Raw genomic sequence first — 21,862 nt, forward strand, 5'->3', positions numbered from 1 at the left:
CACGTGAGACGTGGGCAGTGCAACCGGCTAGTTTTTCTCAGTCGTGCATACCGGATACCTTTTCTTGTTTACATGGGATCTGGCGGCCGGAAAATGTATCATATGATGGCAGTTTGGCGATCTAGTGAATGTTGGTGCCAAAAGGTAGTGTTTTCTGGGGATGCACGAAACGATAAAAACTAAGTGGATCTGTATGTGTTCTTTTGTGTTCTCAGTCATGGCCGTTGGCACCGGTAAATAGTATTAATAAGATGGTATCAACGTTCTACTGTAATTGTTCACTGCTTCTTTAATGATTTGTGCTCTTTTGAACAAACTGTTGAGGATGTCAGGAGACACAACCGCAGGAAATAGCAGCCTTAACATTGATGCTTCTCAAATATTTAGGCCTCTTAGCTGCACTAAGCAGGAACTACAGATGGCATGAGAACATGTGATACTAAAGATTGCTAACTTGAAAGATCCTTATTTTTTTTTATTTTTCCGGTCTTGTATGTGATATGACCCCATGCATTACAAGCAGTCGGAAAGTTTTTACTTTCATGTAACAATATCCTGTAAACAGTGTAAAAAAAACCTAAAAAAAGAATTTATTGTTGTTTTGTTTTACCAATGTAATGTAAGAAGTGCTATGTCAATTTTTTCTTTTCAGTGCACCTACAGCAGTAGCCATTTATAATGTAATATGTGACAATGAAAGGTTGAGAGTCCATATCCCCTTCAGGCGCGAATTAAGAGAAACACGAAGGAAAATTGTGGTTCCTTCAAATATTGCCTCTAAATAGCGACCCAAAGTCAGTGGTATGAATGAAAACATGTTTATTGAGCCAACAAAAAATTTTTCTGATGTGTACATTTGTACACATGGCGCCTACAGGACGTAAATTATCTTGACGGCCACTTACACAAGGAGTAACTGTTGTTGGTAACTTGGCAAAAGTACTTAAGAGTGTATTTACAATGCATCTCAGCTTGCCTGCTTCGACGGATCCTACTTTATGACGTGAAATTCATAGTAGCAATCCTTTGTGGCACTTAGGCAGAGAAAAACACCGCATTTGCAACAGCAAACTCGAGACTTTGAAGCACAGCGTGTGTTTCGGCACCTTTGCGGGAAGTTGGCACTGATGTGAATAGGCCAGTGGTAATTGCCATCAAACCTTGTGGAATTTGTTGGAAGGGGCATACCGACATGTGATTTTCGGACAGGACTTGGAGAGCTGGTGCTTGGTCTACCCCTCCTGTTTGGCGCAGTCCTGTTGCTTGAAATCAAACAGCGTGCAATGTCTGATTGAAAGGCCATAACATCTTTCACTTCCTTTTTCGGCAGTCCTTCTGCATTCGCGTCGCGAATGTACTAAAGCCAGCTGTTGCACACTGCGAAGCAAATGAAGGGGGAGATAACTCTTACTGGCCATTTCTTCGTCTTTGCTTTGAGGGGATAGAGCGACACCAAAAAGTCCAGCTTGTCGACGCCACCCATGAATTGATTGTAGTCCGCGATAACCTGCGGACAATCGATGTCGACATGTGCCTTGGCAGCTTCACTCCATCTCTTCACCTTAGGGATGTTGCCTAGTCCTACAACTGTAGAGACCATGTTGACTGGACCATTGTCGTGCCAGCGAACAATGACAAGGTCTTCCTCTTGGGTAATCTTGAAGTCGTAGCTTCCACGCCCTTCCTTTTTCAATTCTTTTTCGCTTTTGAGCTCACAGCCTAGAATTCTGTTGGACCTAATCGTACCAGAGGCGAAAATACCGAGCAATTTCAGCTCTCGGAAGAGCGGCACAGAAGAAAAATAATTTTCCATGTAGCATCTAACGTTCAGACCGCGCGGGAGCGATTCCACAAGCCGCATCACGACCGATCCACCAAGACCCAAATGTGAATGGTCCTTGCTTACGCCAGTGCCTTTCCCTTGGTAGAATTCAAACTGCAGCGGACGAATACTTTTATTCCTTCACGGTTTGGCTTGTTCTTCACGAACTGCTTAGCAGCGACCCTTCCTGTAAAGGGCACCATCTGTTCGTCGATGTTGCTTTCGGCGAGAGGCTGCAGAGCAAGACATCGACTTCTGACAGCATCAATGATTGGTGGCACTTTCCAAAACTTGTTCTTCGGTGGATCCAGCGGAGCATTGCCATCAGTAACATGCAGTGCTGCTCGAAGCTTGAAAAATCGTTTGCATGTCATTGCATTCGCAATACATGGTATTCTTGTGTCCTCCTGCCAATACATGCGGATCCGAGGAAACTTCAAGATTCCCATGTGTATCATAATGCCAATGAGAACTTTGATTTCTGCCGATGTGGTATTTAGCTCAACTCCATCTCTTTGCAGTGCATAAACGTTGGTAAAATGTGCTATGTCATCAAAAATAAAAAATGTTCTCTGGAAAGTACTTCACAAAGTTCTCAAGCGGCTCAAGGATAGCAGATCCTCGGTCAGGGATGAACCTGCACTCAGTGTTTACTGGTGAGAATTTCTTCTTAATCCACTTCACAACCGTTTTCTTCCTTTTTATTGGCGGTGGCTGCACATTCTCTTCATCTTCACTGCTACTAATGTCGTGGTCATTTAGGAAAGGATCTTCATTTGAAGCAGCCTAGAATAAAATGAAAAAGTTATAGAACTAAATAACAGCAAAATATAAAATTTATTTTGAGTAGTGGCCAAACTTACCACAATTTCGGCAGATTCTTCGAATTCATCGTCTGAGAAGTCCCCATCTGAGATGTTCCCGTCAGCAATTCTGGCCAAAAGAGCCTGGGCCGACGTCGTCGATGCCTTTTGCCAGCATTCTGAATGGTCTCTAAGACCTATCATGCATAAAAGATACGTACAAGTTCAGCATTACCCGTTAGAAACAAAATAAAATGCCCAGGTAAAGTGATCTGATGAGACAGCCTTGAGGCGCCTTGTGTACAATTGTACACACACATATTTGACTGCACGGCACCAAGCCATCCTTAACAAAAACAAAAAAAAATCGTTGTTTGCAACAAGCCATAACCATATGTGTTAAGCTGATATGAATATCATTTTTGTAAACAAACTTTACATGAGAAAAAACAAGAATTATCGGAGTGCACTCACGTGCCGATCCGTAAAAGGTAGAGGCGTCCATCTTGAATGTTTGTTTTGACTTGTGCTTTGCCGTAAAAAAAAATGGCTGTGGCTTAGGTAAGGTTAAGCCCAGGATGCGAAGCATACTAGCCTTTATTTTAGTTGTTGAACCACTGTTTAGCCTGGTGAACTGCTGTTGCTTGGCTATATTTGGTTCGGCTAGACGAAGAAACAACTCATGCATTACTGCTTCGCCTTCAAGAGTGGAACGCGACAGCGTTCCCGTCGACCCGCCAAGGGGTGTAAGACAATGGGCTACAGGGCAGCGACTACGCGCCCCGCATTGGACGCGGTGAGCGTCGAGCAAAGCAGCGTTCGGCGCGGCAACGAAATGTGCGCCTGAGCAAGAGACGCACGCCTTAGAAACAGCTCGTTTCTAAGGCAACACCGCATTCACTAGAGGCGCTTTTGTGCCGCTTTGAAGCATCGTACTCGTGGCTCAGTGGTAGCGTCTCCGTCCCACACTCCGGAGACCCTGGTTCGATTCCCACCCAGCCCGTCTTGCAAGAGTTGAGCCAAAGCCACTTCTCCTCTGTCGTGATGTCACGGTGTCACGTGATTTCATGGCGACACCGCCGCGCCTGAGGAGCTGGGTTGAGCTCTCGTAATATGCTTCGCATAAAACCTAGATGGCGCTAGCTGTCCACTAAGGAAGCATGTCTCAATGCTCACGTGGTGTGTTACCCAATTTGAAGGAAAGGCGGGCGCGCGACGTGGCGCCAAATTTAATGTGTACAAATGTACACACCGCCGCTGAAGGGGATATGCAATAGTGCAGGATTACGGCAGTCTGTCTCTGACAGAACCACTATCATTTTAAGTGAACGTGCTTTTATAATTAAGGAAAACTGTAAATGTTATAGGAAAGCATTCCAAGTTGTGACTGAATGGTAGCTAAGTCTTATTTCACTTATTGGTGCTCACTATGGTTTCTAAAGTTTCAAGAGAAGGAAATTTTGAACCTGAATTACACAATTTGGCAGGCTACTGGACAAAAGCAGGTTCATGTCATGAGGCACGTGCCATTTTGCTTTTCACTTGCACTTTGCCACAAGAACGAAGACTTGTGCTAGATTTTTTTTGTTTGATATAATGACAATTACAGCGAGCACACAATTAGTGAAGTTTGTCATTACAAGAGAAGATTCGAATCCATCATTTGAGGCTCATTTCATCATTTGTTCAAAAAACTTGATCAGGAGACAAATATGTGCTGTATTTGGCATCCAGAGGAACCCCCTATTGTTTGCAGGACAGGTAGCTCCTATAAGGATGGTATTCAAGTGTGTACTCACCTGTGTTTGTGGAACAAGCAAACACGAAAAGCTCAAGAGCTCACTAGAACACTTTTGTAGTGATAGTGCATTGGCAGTGATACATTTATTTACCTACGAGAAATGTGTACAGCTCGTAAAACAGGCCCGAGGCCAGGATGTAAACAATGCAAACACTCTTGAAACACTGAATGTCAGCATAAGCTGGCAAGAATAAAATTTCTGACATCTTGTAAATAAACGAAGCAAGAAAAGATTGTGGTAATGTTACATAGAATTCAAATGCATTGCCTGAAATACCACAAAAATGAAACAGCTACATGAGATAACATAACATGGGAAGTCTTATGTTACCAAAAGGTGGTGGACCTGACCGTGAACACATTGTTTGTATTGTTTATTGTGCAAGTACATGTAATGCATGCTTTCTACTGTGACCTTGTTGTACAGCATGGACAATGAAGTAGTAGATGGTTGACAAGGTTGAAACTATTAGCAAAATAAAACTCACAATGGCACATTCTTTGCTAACAGTATGTGACCATATTAGACATAACAAACTTGCTGCACATACGTGGATGTGCCATGTTAGAGCAGGAATTCAAGAACATTGAGAACTCTGTGGCTCTGTCAGAATCAAATTTCATGGAGGCCGGCTGGAGGGCATAAATCACTTGGGTGGTTTCAACCTATTGTGTCACAGCAACGTATTGTTCAGCAGCGCCTAGTGTAATGAAAATGCAGTCTCATTGTTTGCAGCCACCATAACTCGGTCTACTTTATGTGCTTTTGCACAAAATATCTGCCTAGGAACGCATTGCTTTCATTTCATGTGTACAATGAGAAGCTTTGGCACATGAAGGTGAAACATATAAATTTGAGGAAAGCCCATGAAAAGCAATTCCAGGCACAGTTTACTAAATAACCTAACGTCATTGTTCCGCTAAGTGGCACAATGGAAGGTTTTCAAGTGTTAGTGTGGTGGTTCAGACTTTTGAATGCATGCACGATGTTTTGCAGTCAGTTTTGATGAAGTGTACATATGCGCAATCCAGCCCTCGTTTAGTGCAAAATGGAGGCACATAGAGGCGTGAATGCACTGCGATGGTAGAAGGTGGGTGGTGGGGTTTAGCTCAGCTCGTTGGGCGGATAGCCAGGGTAGCCGCCGGGGTATCCGTCATACTCGCGCTCCCGTGGCCCTGATGCCTGCTGCCGGTAGTAGGAGGCGTAGCTGCGGCCCCACACGGCCAGCACAAAGGACTCGATCTGGCTTTCGTCTTCGCCCCGCACGACGCGGAAGTAGCCGTTCTCGCCCCAGGCATGGCCCCAAGAGTTGGCGCAGAGCTGTGCACCGATGGAGCCATGATTAGAAGGTACCTTTTTTGTGCTATCTCGATTGCACTTGATTAGCATGAACCAGCAGAAGTGTGGTTTTCAGTACGGCTATAGAGACGCGCCTAACGGCAGCAATGACCATGTCTTCTTCATGCTGTACCTATTGTCATAGCGCAAGTGCAGTACTTTATACTACACTAGTGCAGAAGTCCATTGCGAACTGTTTAGGCGTCTCTGATAATAGTCGTCTTTATCTTATGTGGCGTTTTCCACATTTGCCAAACATCAGGAGTTGGCGGTGACACGGCTGCCCAGAGTCTGTATTTGTAACGAAGCCATAAATGGAAAGAAAGAAAGGCAATGAAATTGGTTTTTAGAAATTGCTGCCCTTGGTTCCGAACCATAGTTATATTCCTCCGGTTCTGCTCAAGTCTTATCACCCAGTGGTGTGATAGCGAGAGTGGCGATAGCGAAAACGTGGTGTCGTGCAAGCCATTGAGAAAGGGCAAAAAAAAATAAAGGAAAGAAAAAATTGTAAAAATTAAATCAAAAGACGGTCCCTGCCTGTTCTCGTTATTCTGACAGGTTATTCTGACACTGCAGCATGGCAGCAGGAAATAAGAAACTAAGCGTGAAACAGAAGAGCCACTTACCCAGTACTTGACTGGCCGGTAGTGAGACCTGTCGATGCCCCATCTGAAACATGAAAGCAGCCACAATGTTTGCTGTCGCACCTCCAAAGGTCTCGAGGGCCCGTGGAAAAAGCAGTAATTAGGATGTAACACCACGAGCCCCTTATTTTGGGAAGAGAGGGGGTAGTTTTCAAACCTTATAAGGAGCAGCTGTACATGAGCTTTCAGGGACACTGCATAGCGCAGAGCTCCGGCCAAATTTTGGCCACCTGGGCTTCATTTAACCCTATATTGCTCTTACGCAGTTCCACTTCGAGGAAAGTTAGAACAACTTGTTCACCTTTATTCCTAGTCATGGAAAGTACATTTGTGCAATAAAAGCAATGAAATGTTATTAAAAGTATAACATAATTAGTACAGTAATTAGTCATTGGTTTTCTAAACTATCCACAACAGAAAAGTTGCTCCAGTATATCTAGAATACTACTTACACAATGTGTCCAACATAACTTGCGCCAAAATTTTAAAAATATGCAAGTGCCACATAGCTGGACACAACCAAGGTAATGTTGTTTGCCATCGCCTGGAGCAAGTCGGTCTATTTTTTGTATGTCCCCTAATTACATCATTATTATTAAATAATCAATTGCTTCATATTGAGAGCAAAATTTAGAGGACGCTCAAGCTTCACCTTTAAGAGTGAAACGTGAAAGCATTCGAAGATCCCCAACTGAGTCTCACACTTCCTGGCGACAGCAGCTTACGTAACCAAGCAATGTTTACTGGGAAACGCTGGCGGCGAACGCTGTGCGCAAAGGCGAGCTTTCTGATAGAAACGCGGCCTCTTGCATGGGTCAATCTTCTGTTATTGTTTCACACTTATAGTATTTCACTCTGAGAAGATTTAACATAGAAAGCGTGCACTGTCAGTGTTTTGTTTCATGGCATTTGTTTGTGGTTGTCATTCTCAAAATTCTGAGGAATAACTTTGTAAAGAATGGAAGACAAGGCCTGAGCAACTTTAGTGATTGAACTTTAGCGCCGTACAAAATATACAAGGCAATGTTCACTTGCAGGACAGCGGAAGCTGGACGCCGACACAGGGTTTTCTGCGACACGAGGCCCTTAACAAGCTCTCACATTAAAGTGTCAATGATAAAGTCACAGATCGTTTTGAAAAACTTATGACCCAGCTTTCTGTTGCTCAATATGTGTTACATAGAAGTTCCTAAGCCTGGAAGAAAGCTCACAAAATACAAAGAAGTGCCGCGCCAACTAGTCGCATGGCGCTTTCGGCAGTCGAGAGGCCCGTAGTTTTTGCCACACTGCACCGAGTTGGTGAGCCGGAGTGGTATTCTTTGCATATACGCTTGATAGCAGCCCACATGGTCTTAGATTATAATTGTTTTCAAATCATGGGCACAGAGGCGTATACAGACCCGAGAATGCGAACTGAATGCCATCCGCTCCTACGGAACTCGGGTGGCAGGGACTCGGAGATGCGCGTGTGCTTGTAGACTCCCGAGCGGTACAGGAAGAGGTCCTCCTTCACCAGGATCAGTGCTGCAAACACATGAAGAGTCGGAAAGGAGTCACCTCATCAGAGATTGGCAAAAGGGAGTACTGGCAACTCCTTTGGGTGGTACATTATAATAACTGTTTGCACACTTCGGGGTGTTTAGTTGTCCTGCAACAATCATTGTTGTCTATTTTGCGTGCATTTCTTTCCTTTAACGCTGCGCACCGGCTACTTCCAGGTCACGAACGGCGCGCTTGTAATCAGGATGACTTAGCGTTCTTGACAGGAAACTAGTGAGCACAGAGTTCTAAGAAAGGAAGTGGATGTTCCAGGAAGTGGAAGTTGAAGTTATCATCCCATCACTTAATTCGACAGTTAGATGAAAGCCTTTTGGTATTTTTAAGATTCAGTCATCCTGAGTAATAGTTATCACAAGCGCCATCTGGAAAAAAAGGCACGAAAAGTGAAATAAATCATTATGCCACTAGTGCAATACAATATGAGTGCAGTCTTTTTTCACTTGCGGAAAAAAAAGAGAAGTATGTTGTTATGATGAACGTTACAGGGCAACCCGAGAAAAGGATTGAACAAGTAAATTCTTTGGAGTCTCGACACTGGGTTTTAGCCACGGGAACGTGTTTAACTCTGTGTTTGAATCTCTTCAAGTGACAAAACATATATCGTGCTAATTCTTAGTTTCCTTACTATTCCTATTGCAAACTTTTCTACATTCCTTCTGTTGTACATGGTTCAGTGAATCTTTTTATATATATTAAAATATAATGAGCCATTCAGCTGTCTCACTCCCCAGTTACACACTACTTTTTCATTCACAGTTTTACCTTTTCAAGTTAATCTTTCTGAAGTCACAAACTGGGCATACAACCACCTCATTCGTGACCCATCATCCAGAGTGGGTATGAGCCAGTGTGTTTCGAATGTACTTCATTATCATAAAACCAAGTCTTCGGAAGGACGGTTGACTGTTTTTTCTCATTACAATATGTATGATGTTCATTGTATTGTTTTTACAGTTTTTACATACATAGTACTGTATATGTATTGTACAATATTGTTTCAATATTTATGTTCTAATAACGTGCAGTACAAATCGATTTCCTGCCCATGGTCACTTCTCTTCATTAGTGTTTCTACAGCATATGTGTGATGTGTAATTAATTATAATCTGTGCAGTGATTGTTTTCGTTTGGACAAGAGAATGCGATTATTTCGTGCACGACCTTCAGTACGAGCTTACATAGCAGCTTAGTTTCTTGCTGCTTTAACACAACCTATGCAAATAGCCTTATTCTGTGCTGTAATACCAGCCTCGAAACCCAGGCCATAGTCTCTGGGACTGGTTCGCAGTGCTTGGCTAGGTTAACTTGCTTTCAAAGAAGCTGCCAGAGCATTTTCGTTTGAGTGCGAAAAATGTTATGGGTGTTCAGCGCCACGACAGTTATTGCTCAAAAAATATAAAACCACAGCTTGTGCTGCTTAAGTAAAGACAAACACTTCTCTGCATGGTTAGTGACGTTACCTTGTTCCTTGCATTTATGGAGTGACTGCTTTTTTGCACAGCAAGGGAATGACCCGTCTAGCACTACTCGGCAAAATTTGCAGCAATATTCTTTGATGTAGCATATCTTAAGAAGTTAAAGACGTGCACGTGCAATACAGACCCCAGGGTCTGCATTTACAAAGCTTTCAGTTGGTAAGCGCCATCTTTCATTGGCTGGCTGCTTTCAGTAACATGTCCAACCATGACCACTCAATGAAAACTCGCTGGGTGCATTTTCAGAGTATGCAAGTACGCAATGGGTTTGTGGGCGCTCACTAGGTACCCTTGTATGTTTTCATCGAGCAGACAGGGTCTAATGCGATGCTTGGCCAACATCTTCATTTATGAGTAGTTCTATTGTAAGAACACAACTTCCTTGTGAATACTGGTTCTGCTTCTTTGATAAAGGCTTGCTTACCTTGGACAGGACCGTTGGCGTAGATCTCCTGCATAATGTCTTCCTCCTGTAACAACCACAAGGATGAATGTTACTGCCGCACAACTGAATCGCGTGAAATAATGTGTCTTTTGTACTCAATTTTCATGGATGCATTTGTGTTTATTGTCGATGTACTGAATATTAGGAGATTTCGAGGACACAAAGACGATCATGAAGTACTTTGTGTGCTTCTGCACAGCCCACGAGTTGGTTTGCCCTCAAAATATTGGTACAGATAAAGCTTAATTCAATGGGTTAGCATACAGCAAGTATATTTTGTGAAGTGGCAGGTGTTCATGTGCTTAGTTTCTCTGTTAAGAGTGTGTGCAGCAGCTGAGCTTCAGAACTTGAGCTTTCTTGAAACTTAAGATGTGTAAGTCTAGTATATGCATGTTGCTTTTTGGGACACTTACACTCCAATCCAGGTTGGCCATTTTCAATTTTTGATTGGTAATCCTACTAGTATTACAATTATTAAATATTCTCCAAGTGGGACATCAGTGCATTAAATGCAGACAGGAAATAAAGCTCAACCTGCATTTTGCAACATTGATATGCATGTAGATATACAAGAGCAGCTTTTGCTGTCCTGTTTTGTACACAATCCAAATCCTTTGCACTAGCATTTTACTAACTGCCATTAGTTTCACGACATCGTGTAATAATGAACAAGACTACTCCTAATAGTGTTAAAACTTGTCAGTCAGATGTAGAGCTGCGATTATTTCAAGACATCACTGTTTAATTAAGGAGGTGTGTTACAATTTTCCTATCTATTTTAATGTGATTAGCATTCTTGGGGTACTCCACGCACTTTCAAGTGATTTCATTTCTGCCTGTCTATTAGATCTCCAATTGTTTTACCGCCAACTTGAGTAGCTGGGTAGTCCATGGTCTAATGGGTAGAGCATTGGACTGCCATGCAAACTGTTGTGCCAACTTGGCTTACTGGTTACATGCCACTGGGTGTGTGTGCTCTTCAGCAAGCTTCCTTGCTACCAACTTGGGTGACTGATTATGTGCCGCTCGGTATGTGGTGCTCTTCCAGATGAACCTTGTCTGAAGGGCAGTGCTATGACTGACATGGAACAAAAAAAGAAAGAAGACTCTACCAACTCGCCCAGTTTGCTATTCTTCAATTAATTCTTAGATGCCAATTTGGGTCATTTGGTATGTTCCACAGGGTATGTGCCGCTCTTCAGTCGTAAAAGAAAATTAAAATTTTCTCTGGTGCTGGGTGGAATCAAACCCGCGTCATACATATTGACTGTCAATATCACATGACACTGCTAATATAATATTGTCGCTACCATGTGACAATGTTCAGACAAAGTTGTCTTAATATACACACGGGCACACTTCGCAGCCGCGCCGCTAGATGGCGCAGCATGCCTAGCGGGGGAAACGTGAGAGAGTAACCCGGCTGCATACACACCACATACATGACGTGTCTCTGCAGTGTCAGTACAGTGTGTCGCTACACTCTTTCAATGCTAAATGCATCAACGTCGCCATTCATTATAAGTTCTGTCGGAATTTTTCTTATTATCGTGTACTTCACGAGCGTCGCATATTCCCTTGTGTTTAGAATGCGCATCCTGGAATTATGCTTCGTGGCGGTGTAAGCTTTTGAAACAAAGAAGCTTCCCCATTTTAATACAACATAGTGTGGCCCGATTGAAGAGAGCACATGCATGTGGCAGGAGTAAACTTGCCTAGTGGCAAACCTGGAAGCACATCGCTAAGTAGCAGGTAAATTTTATTAGGTGGTGCTGGCCCCTTTCTAAGCTTGCGCAGTTAATCGGACCAATATTATTGACACCCGCAGCCAGAGGGGCCCTGTATAAGCTCCGCCCCCAAGTTCGGGCAGCGCCCTCTCGTATTCCCGTGAACAGTTGGCCACAATGTTTATCCATAACGCGTCTGTACCCACAGTGTTTGTACCGTTTCAGGCGCATCGCAGAAGACTTGCAAGGGGGTTGGGACACTCACGTTAGCGGGCACCCTGTAAGGCGGAGTGGAGAAGTACTTCTGGTCCGTCCTTCCCGTGGGGCACTGCGCGTCCTCGGTAGGGATGCGTCGCCGGGGGATGCGGCAGGTGGCGCTGGCATTGTTCCGTGCGCCTTCGTACGGGTAGCACTCCTCGGCTACGCCACTGCGTGAAGGGAATGGCCGCACAGTCGTCACGCGGCAGAATTATAATTCTCAGTGCGCAGTCGCGCTACTTAGTAGGTGCACACGGCTCTTGCTGCTGTTGATCCTAGTTCCCAACTATCCGCTCGAACGACAAGACAAAATTCTCAATTGATTGATTGATTGATTGATTGATTGATTGATTGATTGGATTTAACATTCTTGAGCGACACAGATGCACCATATAGAGGGCACTGGATTCTTTTTTTTACCACTTGGAGTTCTTTAACATGCTCTCAAATCAGCTTGTGTAATACAGGGTGGGTCCGCTATGTCGTATCTTATGCAGGTGACAGCATGATGCGACCTCTAATATTGTGCATTGCACGTTTTCACCCTCCCCAGTTCTGGTATGGGCATTGTACAGCACGATACCGAGCACGGAATTTTTCCCTATATTCTGGATCTGTAGGCTCGCTCCAGAGCAAAAGCTGCGCACGCTTGTGAAGCGCACGAGGTGATGGCTGCAATCGCAGGCCGTTGGCGCCACGTACGCGGACGAGGGGAGTCCTGATTTAAAATTCGAGGGTTTTCCGTGCCAAAACCATGCTGAGGCATGCCAAATTTGGGGGAGGGGAAGTTGCGTATATTTTTTTACCTCTTGGAGTTCTTTGACGTGCACCCAATGCACGGCACATAGGCGTTTTTGTATTTCGCCTCCATCGAAATGCGGCCGCCGCAGCCGCTAAGGGCGAGCCCTGGTTTGATCAGAGTTGGTGAGGTTTCGTTAAATCTGTTACAAATTTGCGGGATATTGTAGCTATGCCAAAAATGGTCCCAAAGTAGGCCGTCGGCAGATCTGCATCTGCCGACAAGTATCCGTGCCTGAAAAGCGTGGAGGAAGAGGTCAAGAAAGTTGCCAACTGACTACAGGATAATTGAAAGTGTAAATAGATAACCACGGGACGTATTCTCAGACGATGGCTTTCGGCGATATCACTTTCTGTGTGCGCTGATTGACTGGTTGAGCAAACTGGATGGACCGACTGGCTGGTTGAGCACCACGCCACGCGAAGGCGATAGTATCGCCGAAAATCATCGCCCGAGAATACGTCGCCAGGAGACATTAGAAAGAAAGTGAGAGACACAGAGACAGTGATTTGGATGCAAAGAATGGAAACAAAGAAGGGCCATAGAGATCTACAAGAATGGACAAAAACACACTGGAGCAAGTACTCGAAACAATATGGGGCATGTGTATGGTGCAGCAAAAATCGGGAGACCACTCGGCGGATCCCAATGGAATGCCAAGGGATTCACTCACTGGTGCCCATAGGTAACATATACCTCCCAGAAACGCTTGGATTTAAAGTAAAGCCTCACCCGGTCAGCGGTCAAGATAAGGAAGAAACGTTTAGAGTATTGGGGGTGGGGAGGGAGAAACAAGCAAGAGATTGATACGACTGGATCTGTTACAGGCAAGGCTGATAGAGAAGTGTCGAGCAAAAAAGTAAAGCCAGTTCCACGCAGTGGAAGCTGTAAAAAGAGCGAAGCTGGTGGTCGTTTTCTCGCGTTCGAACTCGTGTTTAGCGCAATTTTCGTGCAAATCTTTTGTCTCGTTGTCTTCGTTTTGCTAGATTCGAGCTTCGGTTTCGGGTTGCGCACACTCTTCAGTTGCGTGAAGTTGTGATCACACCACAGTCTATCGGACGTACACCTTGCAGCTGTGGCCGCACTCACGGTGGAGGTATTCTCTCTTGTGGTGTCCTTCGGCACCCTCCGTAAGAGGAATCTATTTGCGTCGGCGTCTCTGCTCGGCCTCCTGCTCTCGAAGTTGGGGGTTAGCTTGCCTCTGCTGGCGCCTGGCCTGCGCTTCTCGCTCTCGAAGCTCCGGATTTGCGCGACGTTGGCGCTGCCGCTCGCGCCGAGTGGAATACATGGGGCGAAAGGGCGCGCGCCGGCGAAGCACCCGCTCTTATACCCCTCTCCTCCCCCGGTGCGTGCTCTGCCCCCCTGCATTTCACCGGGCGACGGAGGGCGAAGGCTCGACATAGAACAGCTCCTCTGTTAAAACAAGATTATGAGTATGTATACAAAAATAATTGGACTTCTAGGAACGCCATGGTGTCGAAACTGCAAAGGCGAGAAGAAAGATTCTATAGGCTGAAAATGTCTGAGGAACAAAACTATAAATATCTCGCTTTTCTAAATTTCTTTTACCGAGAAAGAAGCGTAGATTTCTGGGTAATAGTAAAAAAAAAACTCCGTTTTTTCAAGTGATGCTGTTTCTTCAGAACGAGGGATAAAATTGCAAGTAGCTGCCCTTATCCTGTAATATAGGGCTTTGAGAAGATATTCTGAAAAATTTAATTTAACTTCATTTTTCAAATGATAGTTTTCATAAAGTAACCAACTCATTTGCTTAACGGGACATGTGTAGCTTTTTCCTATTTGTGCTAGAGTGATAAAATTTTCATGTTCTGACGACAAGAAGACAAAGCGTTCTGCCGAATTTTGTTAAAATTGACATGTCAGTTAAAAAGTTGAAGCTTTCTTGAAGGAGTACTGAACAACTAGACAAGGAGAGACGACAGGTTACCTTTCATCCTTGTATTCCCCCCCCTTCCCCCGTAAGAGGACAAAACCCTTAGCGTCTCAGAGTTGCAATGGCAAAATTCCTAGTTGCATACACGTGAGAGTAATGCACGTAGGGCCTTTTAGGGACGGACTATCGTCGAGACGAAGAAAAGCACTAAAGTTTGCTTTGCCGCATAAAGACAGCTATTGCGGTAAAGTAACCTTTAAAGAATGCTTTGTGTTCAAAAACGTGCATAACCATGTCAATGTTGGAAAGTACAAGGCTATTTCTCGCAAAACTGGAAAGTGCGTTGCTGAACGCCTTGGATAAAGCTAATGGCTTTCATTGGAACTTTACTGTCGCTGTTAGGAAGTTGCTTATTTAGCCAAATTAGCTGATCCGAGCCTTTTTTTTTTTCTAGGCTCAGCCTGGCTCACAGTTTCTCATAGTCGTGATGTAATCCAACAAGAAAAACGAGGTGCACAGTGAGGGCACCGTGCCGCATTCGAAAATAGTCAATTATCTGATGTTTCGAACCGAGAGTGTATGCGTATCTGGGAAAAAGGACTTTCGTTTTTAAACATCGTAGTACTTCGATGCTTCCTGTGGGGACGTGGCAGAAGACCCGCCGTGGTGGCCTAGCGGCTATGACGTTGGCCTGCTAAGCACGAGGTCGCGGGTTCGCGATCCCTGGCCATAGCTAGCGGATTTTGATGAGGGCTCTCGTGTACTGTGTATTGGGCGCGAACCCTAAATGGTGTAAAATAATCTGGAGTCTCCCACTACGGCGTGCCTCGTAATGAAAGCGCACTTTTTTTTTACGCTTAAAATCCCAGAATTTCATTTTTCAGCTCGGCAGTAGATTAAAGGATTCTATGTTCCCTTGGAGAGGGCATACAATTTGTGTAAAAATCCAGAGTCCTTGACCGTTGCTTTTGAATGTTGGGTTGCAGTATTTTCTAAAATATATTTGTTATTCTACAGCGCATTAAAAAAGAAGAATTTGAAATCAATCCAGTCAGCATGTGGGGGCGCTACCGTGCGGTCATGCGCGGTACGGTAAATTGTTCGGGGTCATGCATTCTGCCAAGACTCCGAGAGTGTTGGAGTCTGCGCACGCATTTCGGAGGCACAAAGGACGAAGACGGGCGTAGTCAGACGTTGCGTTGTTCTCGAGAACACGCGGTATCCAGTGTGAGACCATGCTTCGCCGTCACAGCGAACGAGTTTCCAGCTGGATAGCTCGCTGAAATCCGCACCTCCCCCTCCCCATCCTTTCTTTTTTTTTTTAAGTGAAGCTTTCTTTTAGATGATGTACCGTAATTGCGTGGCAGCTGCCTGGCACATCTCGATCGCCGCGCACGCAGCCCAACGCGCTCACGCGGAAGTCTCCGCGCCTCGCGTGCATGGTGTGTCTCTCGAGTACAGAGCACCCAACGCAAACTGTGCATACATCGCGCGAAACGATAAGTAAAACACAATATACACGAGCATCAACGTAGCAATCGCTCCAAGCAGCTCGCTCACGTGCACCTGTTTGCGGGTTAATCTATAGAAGGACCGACATTTGGGCGAGTTGGTACTGCTTGAACATATTGAAGGGGCAGCGCAATGTGACGAAGACAGAAGGCAGGAACTGCGTCAGCGCTGTCCTGTGTGTTCCTGCCTTCTGTCTTCGTCATATTGCGCTGCCCCTTCAAGACGTTAATCTATGATTAAGGTGGTGAGGCGAGACCACCACGGATGGCACTTGCCTAAGCAGACCTTCCGAAGAAGAGCTGAAAGGCGAAAGGTAACGCGTCAGCGCGCTGCAGCAAACAACGTCAGGACAACAAAGCCCCGCGCAAACGGCTCGAAAGCTTCGCTTCCTCGAGGTGTCCGACGCAGGCGTCGGACCTGCTCGCATTCTGCTTCTTCAAACGGGGTTGATATGTGGTAGAACGGTAAGTGGCGTCCGAGGCAACTGTGAGTTTCGCGGTCTTTGCAAGTTGGGGAGAATCGGAATGACGCACCCGTAGTTGACGAGGAACCTCCAGCCGCGGTCAGCGTGTCCACCTTGGCAGACGACTCGGCGTCCCCCGTTGAGGCAGGACATCAGGTCCTGCGGGGACACTTCCACCTTGTCCACGCCTCGGGACTGGATCGACAGCCGGTCGGAAGCCACAGCTGCGAAATTGCAGAAACGAATCTGGTGTGAAAAAATGGCCTCGACGATTCAGTGAAGCGACAGACCTAACACGAAAACGAGGCGGAACGCCTACTAACACGGTCGGATCAATCCAACTTCGATTGCACGCGCAAACTTTGTTCAAAAGGAAATTACGATATAATTATAGTGCGCTGAACCGCGACTAATCTACGCAGCTGAAATTTGGAGGGCAAAGAAACTTCGGGCTAAACTGAAGATCGCGAAGGATGCAAATAAGCTATATATATATATATATATATATATATATATATATATATATATATATATATATATATATATATATATATATATATGAGAGAGAGCGATGAAAGGAAAGAGACAGGCTCGACTGTTTTGTTAATCGTGACCGCAGAAAGCCAACAGACAATGAAGCCAAAGAACGCATTGGTGAAATTAGCCGTAGTTAAAATTGAATTGCGGACCATAATAAAGAAAAGGGAAGTGAATGTGAACTAAAAGATAACGTACCGATAACGTCAATTTCTACCAAAGCTAATTTCCTCGGCGCTTTCCTTGGCCTCATTGTCTGTTGGCATTATGTGGTCGTGTGGCGTGTACACGTGAATTATAAACGAACTTATATTTCGCGCATTCGGGCTCATGTGCAATAGCGCACGCGAACAAATCATGGTAGTTACACAGCATATGCACCTGCTATCGGTCACGCAAAATGGGTCTTATCCATGAATCCTCCAGCAGCTGTCAATACTCTTCTGCAGGATGCTGAGGAGTCCATATTATGAGCGAGTAGTGGAGTTTTGCATGTAACGTTATGTGAAGAGTCGATAGCCGTCGCTCTAACTATAGTAACAACACTGTGTCCAGAAAAAAAAAACAAGCTGTCTAGGATGGGCGGCAGAGGAGTGAGATTAGACTATTCTCGGGCGTATAGTGAGGGGTCCTTGCACCAGGAACACATAGCCTTTTGTTCCAATCCCCTCTCGAATTTTCGAGGGATATCGAGGTTTATTCACTAGCTTATTCACTGAACGGCTAGAGTTGGCTGTAATTGGAGGTTGCTGTTGCAGGAGGGGGGGGGGGGTATTTCGGGTTGCGCCGAGTACAAAAAACGGGTGCCGACGACGACCCTACCTGCAGTGGAGAAGGCCCAGGAGGAGGCGCAGTCCCCTTGGTCCCTCACCCCGTGCACCAGGCCCGCCCAGCGGATGCGGGCGTCGAACTCCTCGGGCAGCAGCTCGCGCTTCTTCAGGTGCAGCTCGCTCATCTCCACAGTCTGCCGGTGAGGGAGGAGAGAGAGAGGCGCACATCCTCGTCACAACCAGAAGACCAGCTCAAGAGACGTATAGTTCGATTACACGTCGAACTGGTACGTCTATAGTGCTTGTTTAAATGCGAGCTGGTTAGATTGAGGAAGGCAGCGCGTGCCCCTGTAGGTGGAGAAAGCGAGAAAGCAAGCCGTCTTCTAGTCACGGTACATACTTGTCCTAGAAGCCGCTTTTTCCTTTGCTGAAGCACAGAGATGCAGTTGTATATCGTCGCCCGGCAGGTAGGCGTATCGATGCTACTTTCTGGATTTTTGTTTATGACAACTCGGATGCCTCTCGGAGAGCACTGCGCGGGCGTCTTTCGTCGTCTGTGGCCACACGGTGGTCTATAGAGCAAACTAACGCCAATTATCACCAAAGCTAGCTGACGGTATGAATACGCATGGACCATTTCCACAGAGAGAGAGCGAGGGAGAGAAAGCTTTTTAATGAAACGCAGAGGACTGTGCCGGCAGGCGTAAAGCCGGCTACTTGCTACTCTGCATGGGCAAGGAGACATGGGGTTTAAATACCCTAAGAGAATGAGGGGCGGAAAACAAAGAAAAAATGAAAAGGTGCGAGAGAGATGGACGTGGTATTTAGATGTCAAATTATGTTCAGTATGCTGCATACAAAATGAAGGCTTCGTCAAAATTAGGTTTGGTCATTCTAGTGTCTTAGAGCTGATCAGTTTCGTTTTATTGCAAGATCAAGCAAGCCAATATATCGAAAATAAGCAAAACCACACGCTGTTCGGCATGCATCCGAATTTACACCTGGGCCGGATATCTTACCTAATAGCTTCGAAGTTAATTTTCAAAAAGAGTTCGACGTCGCGTGCTAGTAAATGTTCAAGCGGCCGCACGACGTAACACAGACGCTCAGGCGAGGGCTGCCGCCGGGTGGGAAAGAAACTCGATCATTCGGCACGGACAGACTACGTGTTGCCATCGAAACAATTCTGGCAAGGAACAAGGCGCGAAAGCCAGCACGTGACGTCACTCATTTTTTCATTGCTCTGTGCGCACAATGGCATGTACTTGTGTTTGGTGCATATATTTTGTAGTGAAAATTGTTTATGTTTAAAGTGCAAAACTGACGTTATACATGTATTGATACTTAACATTATCAGTGTTCTTTGTATATGTACATACATATAGTGCCCACCTGCTATGGTCTCAGTAGAGACTGGCACTATTGTAAATAAATATTCAAAGGTTGTTGGCTCCAAATGCACACCCAGGTTGCAAATAACGCCGTAGGAGAACGCTCAAAATCAATGTATACCGAATAGATTTTTTTTATCATTGTGAGAGCTAAATTAGTTTAGTTGTCTGCAACATCGTAGGTTTTAGCTGCTCAATTAACATTTGCTGGGCTAAGTAAAGTCGTCTTTGTGAGCTTGCGTATTCATTTATATATCGAAAATACTTTTAAAATTAACTGCTAGTTTTTTTATACCACATTATAATTACAAAGTTGCTCTATAAGGTTTTTTTTTATCCTGTTCCTATTTAGTTTTTCAACATATAGTTGCAACACGTGCTAGCTATGCCCCACGCACGAAAAAATAATGAACCTCAGTATTTATTTGTAGCACTAAATTGCGTGCTTTTCTTTTGGTAATCGTCCAGTTATTTGTACAAATACTGAATAAGCCTGACATGTTAATCTGGGATTTGCAATTCCTTGCTCTACTTTGCGCTAAGTATCATTTACATCGACTGAGACGAGGCTTTCAGCTGTGCTTACTGTATCGCAGTCGTGGCCGAGTGGTTAAGGCGATGGACTCGAAATCCATTGGGGTCTCCCCGCACAGGTTCGAATCCTGTCGGCTGCGTTTCTTTTGATTTCTTTTTTGTTTTACCAAGCGCTGTCGGACACGCATAAAACGATGTGCTTCATAGCGGGAAATGTGTTCGCTAAAACAAAGGTCCTGCATAAATGTGTTCGCTTGCAAAACTGCCTTTCAAAGGTCATACGAAATATGTTGAGATGTAATGCGTTAGCAAATTACGCTTGGAACCGATAAAGTGCATAATTTTTACAATTATTTGCTCCTAAACAGGGTACGAAAAGGAAACTGGCTATTTCGAGGCATTAGCTTGTCTCAAGGAACGTCTTATCACATACAACACACGGAACCAGTAAATATAGCACATTCCCGCCTCACGAACGCAATACGGTAACGAAATGATTCGTTACAGATTGCCAGTTCTCCTACACAGACAAGACTTCATTACTTTAACACGCTGCACTTGCCTAATGTACTTGCCTTATATGTGTGTGTTTTTACTGCGAAGCTGTCAGACTCTAGTCGGTCGGTATTTTTCGTGTCTGCGTGAGAAGTGTTGCTCACACAAGAATAAATGGCAGGTACAAGTCTTTATGTTTGAGTTTCAGCGCATCGGAATTACGTATTCTCGTATATTCGAGTTACAATCCGATGCTTAAAATCCTATCAAGGCTGAGGCAACACACCTCTTCGGCCTCTGCTTCACGTAGACGGCACCCTCGGACTGACCCACTCGGGGGAAATCGGTTGTTAGATACGGAACCTTTTTCTGAGCCCCCTTCGAGTTCCCCAGACCACATCGAATCGCACCAGTAAGGAATGTAAGTAAGTAAGGAATGCAGGAGCACGGATGCCACATTCCTGAGGCACGACACGTGCAAACAAGTTGGCGGGCCCCACAGCCGGTGGAGCTATTCACTGCTTGACTCTTCCAGAAAGCGAGGGGATAGCCCGGCACTGTTAGAAGTAAAGTGGGTCACGAAGCAGAACGGCTATGATGTACCGGGAAGGCCTGGCAGCGTAGCCCCCATACGCCATTGAAGAGGGCATTTGCAAGCCAGCGAGGCCATACCGCTGGGAGTCGGGGGCCCTCGGACAATTGGGGCCCAAGCGTCGCCCCGTCCGCCTTTGAAGAGCGCATTGCAAGTCAGCAAGGCAAGACCGCAGGGAGCCGCCGGGTGTGACACCACTGCACGGGCGCCTACCATTGGCCGAAAATGGCGTCATCTGAGCGGGCTCTCCCATTGTCCGAACATGACGCGTCTTCCAGACATCGAAGGGCTTAAAAGAGAGACCGGGAGCAGCTAGAGATTGCAGAGCATCCCCGGATTCATCTCTTTCGAACTTCTTGCCGCGGGCCGCAGCGTCCGAGTTGCTGCCGGCCCGTAAGGACTGTACGACTGTTCATTGACGTCTCACTGTAAATAATGTAAAATAAACCTCCGAAGTTTTTTTATCGCAAAGTCCGTCCTCGACTCCTACAACTGGTGGCAGCGGTGGGATTTCCTTCAACTCCTACAACTGGTTGGCAGCGGTGAGATCGCCTCCGAATGCAACAGCTGGTGGCAGCGCTACGGATCAACCTTCGTCGAGAGAGATTCTAAGGAACCGGGAAGAGCGAAGAAGAGAGAGCCTTCGTCGAAAGAGGTCCTAAGAAGGTGGGAGTAGCGAAGAAGAGCGAGCCTTCGACCCAGGGAGTCCGGAGGAACCGGGAACAGCGGACAGATGAACCAGATGGCAGGGTGCTGCAACCGTAAGTGGGCGCGTGGTTTTTTTTTTCCTTTTTGATTCGCCAGACTTCAACTGTTGTGTGTTCATTTTGATAGTTCTTGGAATCGGGAGTTTGTTGCATTGTGTGTTTGCACAAATTAATTAAGGAAAACAGTTCTAACCACCAGTCGGGGCAGCTGCCATGGATCTTAGAAGGTTGACGAGGTTAGACTTGTTGTTGGTGTGCGACGATTTGGGAGCTGAGGCGGATGAACAGATGAAA

General features: G+C 45.5%; 1 protein-coding gene and 1 non-coding gene across 3 annotated transcripts in view; one reads left to right on the forward strand and one right to left on the reverse strand.

Moving 5' to 3' along the window:
- Positions 1-4,476: 4,476 nt before the first annotated feature.
- LOC139053469 (uncharacterized peptidase C1-like protein F26E4.3) overlaps positions 4,477-21,862 on the reverse strand; it is a 46,895-nt gene continuing 29,509 nt past the window's right edge. For both annotated transcript variants that reach the window (XM_070530445.1, XM_070530446.1), the window contains exons 6-12: positions 17,902-18,043; positions 16,613-16,766; positions 11,882-12,044; positions 9,869-9,914; positions 7,810-7,933; positions 6,392-6,434; positions 4,477-5,747 (exon numbers count right to left, since the gene is read on the reverse strand). In XM_070530445.1, coding sequence (XP_070386546.1) covers positions 5,532-5,747; positions 6,392-6,434; positions 7,810-7,933; positions 9,869-9,914; positions 11,882-12,044; positions 16,613-16,766; positions 17,902-18,043 — 888 coding nt within the window. In that variant the 3' untranslated portion in view covers positions 4,477-5,531. The remainder of the gene's footprint in view (positions 5,748-6,391; positions 6,435-7,809; positions 7,934-9,868; positions 9,915-11,881; positions 12,045-16,612; positions 16,767-17,901; positions 18,044-21,862) is intronic.
- On the forward strand, positions 19,833-19,914 carry TRNAS-CGA (transfer RNA serine (anticodon CGA)). The gene has a single exon. It is a non-coding gene; the product is annotated as a tRNA-Ser (tRNA).

Source organism: Dermacentor albipictus, unplaced genomic scaffold, assembly GCF_038994185.2.
Source record: "Dermacentor albipictus isolate Rhodes 1998 colony unplaced genomic scaffold, USDA_Dalb.pri_finalv2 scaffold_131, whole genome shotgun sequence".
In the NCBI taxonomy this organism is placed as follows: Eukaryota; Metazoa; Arthropoda; class Arachnida; order Ixodida; family Ixodidae; genus Dermacentor; species Dermacentor albipictus.